This window comes from Crocodylus porosus, unplaced genomic scaffold, assembly GCF_001723895.1.
Source record: "Crocodylus porosus isolate Cpor-Errol unplaced genomic scaffold, CroPor_comp1, whole genome shotgun sequence".
NCBI lineage: Eukaryota > Metazoa > Chordata > Crocodylia > Crocodylidae > Crocodylus > Crocodylus porosus.
This window is the reverse complement of record NW_017728928.1, coordinates 16,399,044-16,408,989: the sequence shown is the minus strand read 5'-3', so window position 1 is coordinate 16,408,989 and position 9,946 is coordinate 16,399,044. Positions and strand designations below refer to the sequence as shown.

General features: G+C 45.0%; 1 protein-coding gene across 1 annotated transcript in view; it reads right to left on the bottom strand.

The window, feature by feature from the left end:
• The window catches only part of TBCD (tubulin folding cofactor D), a 226,913-nt gene that overhangs the window by 97,284 nt on the left and 119,683 nt on the right, over nucleotides 1-9,946 (bottom strand). The window contains exon 17 of the mRNA XM_019542712.1: nucleotides 1,017-1,102. Within this exon, the coding sequence (XP_019398257.1) occupies nucleotides 1,017-1,102 (86 nt within the window). The remainder of the gene's footprint in view (nucleotides 1-1,016; nucleotides 1,103-9,946) is intronic.

Here is a 9,946-nt window from a genome sequence, read left to right as displayed (position 1 = left end):
CAGTCCCCCCCTCGCCAATCAGCCTGGGCTGCATCCTCAGCCAGGCTGCCCCACCCCCCATCAGATATCCCTCACTGCTCCAGATACGGAGCAGACAGGCAGAGCCAGCCCTGCTCCCTGGAACAGTCAGCACAGCCCAGGGCTGGAAAGTATGCTGGCGGACTGTGATTTAACTTGAACCAGGAAGGAGTCTGGGACAGAAGTTTCATAAACCAAATCAGTTAAATTTGATACTACATTCAACCAGATTTATCTTAAACCAGCTTCAGCCATTTTGAAGCTAGTTTACGTGCACTGAGCTTCTGTTCTGTTACAAGTTTAAATCAGTTTCTGATCACTTAAACCAGTTTATGTGTAACTTCTATCTCCAGCCTCAAAAAGCCCAAGGCAGAACTGATCTAAGTTACAGGGTTTTCTGTAAGCGGCATAGTTTCAATCAGTAGCAAACAGAACACGCATTTTTATAGATCCTACATCGCAACATTTTGTTAGCTTGTTCAAGTTCTGCTGCATGGTGGTCAGAAATGTTCACTGAACTGTCCACAAAAAAGATGTCCTGATCTTTAACATGAGTTCTTACAGATGAGACATAACTCAGCAATGTATGCAAGTAATCCAACTCATTCCTTTTAAATGGTATTACTTTACATTTACCATCACTGAATTTCACCTATCATGTTGCCTATTGATCTAGTTTTGCAATGTTACTCTTTGTTCCTTCAATCTTCTCCAACCTCAACTTACCTACTAAGCAAGTTTGTGTCACTTGCAAATTTCCCCATGTTGCTACTCATCCCTTTTTCTGTTCATTAATCAACACATTAAACAATATTGACCACAGTAGACCCTGAAAACACCTGTTAAAACTTTTGCCATGTTCAGCATAATCTGTGTTAATATGCAAGTATAAGAAAAAAACATTTCCATTTGTGAAAAAAATAGAATAACAAAGATAATGCTGTGTTAAATCAACCGTGCACTTTAAATATAGGGCAATCTGATGCTTGAAAACTCACCTTACGGTAAGGAAACAATTTACTCTGTTACCAACAGCAAAATAATCAGCTGCAGTCAGAATGTCAATGCCATGTGGAAAAGTTCCCTAACAACAAAGAAAGAAAGTGTTACAGTGATGGATAAAACACTTCATGAATAGTCAACACCCACTAAAAATATCACTTAGGCATCAGAATGGAAAAGAAACATTAAACTTTAAATCTTGAATTTTTGGTGTTTCTACCAACAAAAAAAAAAGATATTTTGGATTACTGAACATCTGCCTCCTTTAAGAGATGAAAAGTAAAGAAATGAGTAGCACTGTTTTGTATTTAAATATAATTTGAAGCACTGAACATGTTTTAAAATATATTTTACACGGTTTTGCAGTTTTGGATGCTTTATAATTATATTTTCCTATTTCAGTTTTGTATTCTTTACAAACACCAAGATGTAGCTGTAGATATGGCTTCAACTAAAAACGGTCACATATCTACATACTCAAGGTCAGAATACAGGCCTAGTTTTTTGTAATTTCACTTTATAAATGAAGAAAAGACTGCAAAGATGGTTTGTAATTTCATGTTCCTTTCCTTTCTGTTCTTGTTACTTCTTTATTAATAAAGTAGCTACCTATATGGACCCATACAAATACGCCTGGAGCAAGTTGTCCAATAGTTTACAAATAAAATGTTCTTGCTTTCACTGAAACAGTATTATCGTTTTTCATTTCATGTTGCATTGATGTCCATTTAAACCATGGATGTCAAACATATGGCCTGTGGGCCAGATTCAGCCCACAGAATCTCTCTACCCAGCCCAGTGGGTTACTAGAAGGCACTAGATTTTAGGCCCTTTAGTCCCAGTGGGAGTGGTCACTGGTAGAAGCTTGGCTCACCACTGCCAAACCCCATACTGCTTCCCTCTCTGTTATCCCAATGCTACCTCTGCTCGGGCCTGTGCTGCCAGCAGCCCCTTCACCGACTCTGCAGGGGTCAGCCCTAATCAAGACACAGCTGTATCTTCCATTTATAAAAGTGGTCACAAAACCAATGAGTTCCAAGTTGAGCAATTGGATTTTTATTAGTTAAACCTAAAAACTACACAGTAAACAAGAAATGTTTCTTTAGTTGTCAAAGACCATGATAGCAAGATACAAAAGAATGTTTTGTAAACAATATACACAAACACATAAATGTCAATGTGTCTTGCTGTTAAAGACAGTTTCATCTCATGTCTGAGGTACTCCCTGATAGGTTCTCTGGCAGCTGGTAAACCCAGTTCTTATTTGGCCACAACAAAGGGATATCTCTCAGCTAAACAGGGCAAATGCAAAACAGGCAATGTGTACAGCACTTTGTCCAGTTTCTTCCTCAGCTTATGGAGAAGTGAAGTACAGGCCTAAAAATGCTACTCAGTCACCTAGGGGGCTTCTACGCTCTGCTGCCATTTTATCCCTTCAGCTGCCTGCATGCTAGTCTGTAATTATACTTCCCAATATATCCATTTGCCTGCCTCTAAAAGACTTTAGGGCTAAGTACACACAGTCAAAAAGCCCAAGACTGAATTGATTAAGTCTTTACAAGTTAGTCTAAGCTGCAAAGACTGAACCAATCAACAAATGAAAACATATTCATTTTTGATTCAGGAAATGCAGCCACATGCCTGCAGTGGATCAAGCCGGGGTGGGGTGCTAGAGCACAGCTCTTTGGCACGTAGCCAGCATGGGCTGTATGTTTGTTTCCTCTTCCTGCTGCCCCTGAGGTCTCTAGGACTTGTAGTCCAGAACTGTACCTCCAGGGTTGCTCATGACTTCCTCTTCCTGCTTCCAGGTGCCTCTGGGATTTGTAGCCCAGTCACAGCCAGCAGTAAGTTTAGCAACGCAGGGCAGCTCTGTACTTGGGGGAAGGTGAGTTTAACCCCCTTCCTTGGCCCCATACCCCAGCCAGGGCTTGCTTGTGGGGGGCCAGTGCACCAGCCAGTGAGACAGCCCTCACTGCTCCAACTACGGGGTAGAGACATGGAGCCAGCCCTGCTCTCTGGAGCGGACAGCACAGCCCAGCCGAAGGCTGCAAAACATGCTGGGATGCTAGGAGACTGTGATTTAACTTGAACCAGGCAGGAGTCTAGGACAAAAGTTTCATAAACTGGTTTGACCTAAATCAGTTACATCTGATACTACATTCAACCAGGTTTATATGAAACCAGTTTCAGCCATTTTGAAACTGGTTTATGCGTAACTTCTGTCCCTAGTGTAGAAGAATACCAAAAGTATAAAGGGAGTGGAATTAAAATGCACTTCTGCATAGATTGTATTACAGTGATGAAAGTCTGCTCTGAAATGACTTTGCCCTCAGTCTCACTCATCAAGGCTCAGTGGCAAGAGAGAGTCAAGGCAACCAGATATGAGGTTTCTACCGTATCTGGATGGCTTACAATATCTAATGCACCTGTAGTAATGATCTCAGCCAGGGGTAGGCAACGTTTTTGGCCAGAGTGCTGAAAAAACTGCAATGTCTTCCTTTGTAAGGTGCCAGAGTGCTGACATGCCAAAAAAACCGAGCCGGGGGGCAGGAAGGTACATGGCAGGATGCACTGCATATTAATATAGTTAATCATCACAAACTTTGCTTTTTTTCACAGTAAATATCAGGTTTTCTAAAATTTCTAACCCGGGTGACAATAAATAATGCTACCTTTGTTTTTATGTATTCTTTTTTGTTAAGCATGCTGTGATGAGGGAGAGAAAAAAAAGGAAGACAGAAAGACAGACACAAAGAGGAGACAAAAAGGAGAAAGAGAGAAGGGAGAGAAAAGAGAGAAAGGAGAGACAAAGAGAAAAAAGAAAGAGAGAGAAAGAAAGGAAAAAGAAAGAGGGGGTGTCTCTCACTGCCCACATCTCCCACCACTACCAGCTGTGGCTCAGACCTGCTGGTCCAAGGCAGTGTCCGAGGGAGGTGAGGAAGGCAGCAACACCGCAGCAGCAGCTGCTAGGGCCAGGATGCTCAGGCCTCCCCAGCTGTCCTGAGGCAGGAAGAGCCCGAGCCCAAGGCTGGGACAGAGGGCCAAGCTGGGGCTGATACAGACAGATCCCCATCCCAGCTGGGCAGGGGCAGTACTGGGGAGCCAAGCACCAGAGCCAGGTGCTCAGGGCAGGGTCCAGGCATCGCAGGGAGAAGCAGATGTGGGGGGAGGTGCTGGAGGCAGGCTGACCCAGCTGGGCCCTTCGGAGGGCAGCAGTCACAGGAAAGTGGGAGCTATCCCGGGGCTTTCCAGACTCAAGCCATGGCAGGAGAGCCCAGTGGCACCCAAACTGGGGCTCAGCCAGGCCCACAGGGGAGCTGCCAGTGGGCAAGGCTGGAGCCCATGCAGGCCGGGGCAGCCACAGCAGCTGTACCTGGGAGCTCCTGTGGCCAGGCCCTTGCACCAGGTGTGGCTCTGTTCCGTTCACGCTGTACTTGGTGTGCAGGGAGGCCGAGTCTGGAGCCAGAAGCCCCCCAGGACTGGTGTCCTGCCCCAGCCAGGTTGCATCCCCTCACAGGCAGGGCAGCTGCACCCCATCCCCACAGAGCTGTGTAGGCCTGGCCCCATCTTGAGCGCTGCTGAGCACCCCCACCCACCATGGCCCAAGCCCACAGAACCCCAGGGCAGCCCCACTTCCCACCCAGCCTTCCCCTGTACCTGCCTCCCCCACCCACACCTGCTTCTGCCCATGCTGCCTAGACCCTGCTCCTGTACTCAGCACCCCAGTGCTGAGACATTACCCACTGGGGTAGGATAGGGCATCCATCTGCCCAAGCCCTGGGCTCACCCACTCCAGCACTGCAACCCTGCATAGCACCTGCTGGGCCTGGGCCCTGGCCCCACCTCCCCACAGCTCCCCTCCAGGGACTGGGCTGGGCTGAAAGGTGGAGCCCAGGGTCAGAAGAACATAAATCGCATCCCTGTGTTCTCCTGACTCAGCCCTAGTACCTGATGCGGCACTGGGACCTGTGCTGCTCCCAGAGCAGCAACTTAAAAAATATATTTTTTTAAACAATTTCCCCTCACACCTCCTGATGTGCCAAGGAAAAAGTTTCTGTGTGCAACTAACTGGCACATGCCAGGGGCTACCAATCCCTGATCTAAGCCGTCCAAGAGCTCTACTGCAATGCCTTCCAGGTATGGAAATTGACATCTTATCAAGTTAAACTAAGTTCACTGGGACAGGAGATGAGTGCTGAAGATATTCATTCAGACATTACCTTGGACCTACCGTATGCTCTTGTATACAGCGTGCACCCTTTCCCCCACAACTAGACTCCCCTAAAATTGTGGTCCATGTATTAATCAGGGAAGGTGTTTTCTTCACTGGAAAAGAAGCTAGTCTGAAGATACCATGCATGTCAGGCTGCTGCCAAGGTGCTGCCACTTGTGTCTGGCTCAGAAAGCTGCATGGGTGGAGTTCCTGTGTTAAGCCTCTCACAGCCATAACTGTTGGCTAAGCACAGTAGCTTGTATCTAAAGCAAAAATGAGCTGCTGGTAGTATTTTATGAGGCTTGTGATGTGAAAACAGTATTTACAGGAACCTATATAAAGAACTACTTATAGTAAAGAATAAACAGGCTTGTTACTGCCCTTGCAAGGTCTGGAGCCTAACCCTGTGTGACAGAATAAAAGTTATCTTGGAAACTGTCCAGGAAATGTGACATCCCAGGAAACAACCTGCCAGACCAGAGAGTTCCTACTGCCTCACCAGATTGTCTCATGGGACACCACACTTCCTGGTCACTCTATGTTTCCAAGAGTGTTTTTCCACCCTTTTCCGCTCTGCATTTTTCCAGAAGTGTGGCCAACTGTGTGACACAGAGTAAGCTCTACTGTCTGGAAAAATTCCTGCATTCTGCCTTCTAAAAACAAGTTCTGTGTTTTTTTGGGGGACATGTATATGAGAAGATATGGTATTTTGGCCTTCAAACCAATACAGTTGCCCAGGATGTGGCCATCACTAAGGACAAGTGACTAGTTAGAGTCCCATGTGAAAGTTTAAGACCACTGAAAGGTGTTCAATTCAAAGGATGCTGCTGACTCCTATTGCTATCCCTTACATGCCAGATACACCTATACATGCTGTATATGGTACATATACCATACAAATAAATAAAAAAATAAAGTCATGTTTGTAGATAGGGAACTTATTATATATAAAAAAGCAGGTATGTGATTACTTCCATTTACCTCTGCTTATAGATGCTAAGATATGTTTATTAATGTACCCCAGCAATTTTTGGCAAGTTTAATTCCATAGTAAAAATCACAGTTCCAACTCTGTAATTTAAAATGTTCTTTTCAAGATCAATTTTTTATAGCATGCCTCATCACCTGTACACTAGTCATGTCTAATAGCTTACATATAGGTCAGATTTCATTAAGTGTAATATTATGATACTCAAAGTTATATTTCCTGATAGAGACAACAGCATGGCCTCATCGAGCCAAATTAAGAACAACTTTAAATTAGCCAATGGCTAAATACACTACACCCAGTTACAAAAGGAACAATCATGGTATTTAAACAATGACATTATATAGGAGTGCAGGTTCTGGACATTATACAGTATCACTGGTTTATCTAGCTAGAGATATTGCAAAATAATATAAGAAGTATCCATTATGTCAAAACACACAAACATGTTTTTCCAGTATTAAAACTCATCTTGTTAAAAAAAATACATCTTGTTAAAAAAATACATGCATCCACTTTGATTTATTTTTAAATTCTGAGACTAATTACTGCTTTCATCTACATGGAATTTTCCATCCAGCTCTAGAACATGGTATCTTGCAGAACTGATGCAGTCAGAAATCAGAAAGTTAATGCACAGCTGCCCACTGAATAAAACTATCACATTTCAGACAGAAAAATATGCGCTCTACCTCCTTCCTCCTCAGAGAAAGGATGTCAGTTGCATCATACTGTCAGGGTGTACCATACATCATACAAGCAGAGTGATGTAAAAGGTGTACCCAGTAATTAAGTAAGCATTTTCCTAGGCAGTGGGGAATAGGTCAGTATATCTCCCACAGGAAGAAGGTACATCACTTATTGTTCCTTTTGTCAGATTGTGCGCCATGTAAATTTAATGTTTCAATGTAGATCTCTCCTCAAAATGCAAAATCATACACAGTAATTGTGTGCATCTCTGGAGGAATTAAATTTTAGGTGAGATCAAATGTATGTAATAGGGGTCCACATACCCCTAAGGAAACTTACCCCTACTTGACCTAGAAAGACCCTTAGAAATCTTAAGGTGAATGAAGGAATCTGTGCCCAACTAGTCATTCAATATGTCCATATTTTTATATGTGAAGTTGCCTGTTCCACTGTTTTACAGGGGTGCTCAAATGTTCATCGGTTCAGAAAAAATAAATAAGAAATGAATACTTGGGGTGAAAGTCAAAAAATGACTTTAAACCCTAAAGTGTAAGTTAGGGATGTTTAAAGAACCTAAGTCCAAGAGAGTGATCTATCAAACCCTGACTAACCACTTAGGCCATTCCAAACTATTCTATAGTCTGGAGGTAAGGACACTTCCTGGGAGGCTGCAGATAATCTCTCTTGCTTCATGGGCATGTGGACAAATAATCCAACTACCAGGTTCCTACATAAAAGGTGAGCACTACTGCCAGCTGATTCATAAAAGAAACAACTGAGTTGGTTATCATACATATTCTTATATGTATCCATATTCTTAGCTTCAGGTGTTTACACAGTTTGGTTAGAGCTGGTTCATGCAAAGTTGTCAAACTTACAGTATCTTGAGCCCTGCCCCACCTTGAGTTAAGTGGAAATCACAGAAAGGCGTTTACTACTATTAATCCAGTAACACATGATATAGAGTCAATGTGAGCTGCTTTGGGATGACTAAACCTTGAGTGCTACACCTTTAGCTCCTAGGGCAATCAGGATTTTCTCCATTTTTATGACAGCCCTACCTGGATCATATTACAGAAGACACCTATCCCTAATTCCACCTCCTCTCCCCCTTGAAACTAGTCCAACTAGAAAAATACATCACTTCTGAATGCATTCACTACTGCTCATGCTCACCACTGAGGTATCAAACACAAAGTTACCATGACAAAGAAACCTGAGGCACCAGGAAGGGAAAAAGCCTGATGTTAAATCCTGGAATATGGCAAAGATCCCTACTGTAGGAGTTACTGAGGGCCTTAGACTTGCTTTTGAACTGAATTACATACACTTAGTCACAGCATTTAATCAGCTGAATCCACTTTATCTCCACTGAAGAGATTTTTTTTAAGTTTGCACTCAGTTTTAACCGAATTATGATGAGAAACTAACAAACAGGCACATGTGTGCATGCACACACACGTACCCCCAAGTCTTCTTTCCCACTCAATTCTGTAAAATCACAAATTAAAGTCCTTCAGAAAAGACCAGGGTGCTGCTTTTGAACCCTAATTATGTAATCATCATTTTCACCTACATGTCATATGACAAATACTATCACCATGATCAGGAAAATGGCACTGTTTTATATAACTAAATGAATGCACTCCTCACTGATAAATTAGAGTGTCATAGAGAAGTAGGGCGGGAAGGCCCTTTAGAGGTGACCTAGTCCCACGCCCTTCCTGAGGCAGGATCATCCTGATCCAAACCATCCCATACAAACCATAATCTATCATCAACCCTGACACAACCTGCCACAGGCAAAGCAGGTCAGGGGAATAGAGAGGTGGAAAGAACCAGGGCTGAAAAACCCAATATGCAGTGGCAGCTTCCTAGCTCCAATCCCCTCTATTTCTCCATTCCCCCTTTCCTCAGAGGGGAAGTGTAGAGGGGACCAGGGCCAAAGAACCTAGCACCAGCAATAGCAGTGGCAGCCTCCAAGTGCTAGAGCAGCTGGAACTGGGAAATGCAACTCAGCTTGTAGACTGATTAATTATGAGCATTAATTATTTCTCTATACTGGCCAGGTTTTCACTATCTGCCTTGTTGATTATGACCAGCATCCTGACAAAAACTCTTCAGGAAAACAGTGTAAGTGTAGAAAACAAAGAAAATGAGCCACATAATGCAAAGCTAAAGAAAATCAGTTTTAACTAAAATTAATAATACTGTCCCGGGGAACCAGAACGGGACTTACTCACGGCAGCGGCAGAGCCCGAGCGAGACATCTGCCGCTTGTTTACACCGACGCGACAGGAAGTCGGCGTTGGTGCCGGCAAATGGACGCCGGCGATAAAAGCGGCCGCCAAGAGAGGACGGGCGGGAGAACGAGCTGGGAGCTTCGCACCAGCCGAGGCAGAAGACCCTAGAGGGGAACGGGCCACGGACTACCCAGTAGGAGGGACAGGAAGCTCCTGGGCAGGACGAGCTGCCAACTGCTCAGCTCGAGGAGCAGAGAACTCTGGGGACAAGCAAACGGCTAAGTCCCCAGAGAGAAGGACAGGGAACCCCAGCGGGGAGCCGCAGCTTACCCAGGCGGAGGGGAGGATACCAGCCACAGCCAGCTGCAGGACGACGAGTGAGGAGCAGCAGACGAGCATCGAGGACGAGAAATCAAGCGACGGGGAATTTTGGGACTGCAAACCCGAGACACGCAGGACTTGCAGGTCCTGGGTTGGGGCGCCGGTGCGGGAACACGACGTCTCCAGGGAGGGCCGGGACCCGGAAGAGCGCTGAGGAGGCACTGTCGGGCGGAGGTTGACGCCAGCTGGCTACGGCCATAGACTAAGATAGGGATTGCCCAAAGGGGGCCTGGGAAGGTCCGGGTAAAAGGCCCAGCCAGTAGGGCTGTGGGGGCCTAGCTTTCAGTTTTTCAGGTTTGTTTTCCTTTTAGAAGGGATACCCCAGCTGAGGGGTATAGCTGGGGAGCTCGGGTCAGGGACCCCGCAGTGAAACCCCGCCTTGGCCGTGACCCAGTCCCGGGTCAACCAGGA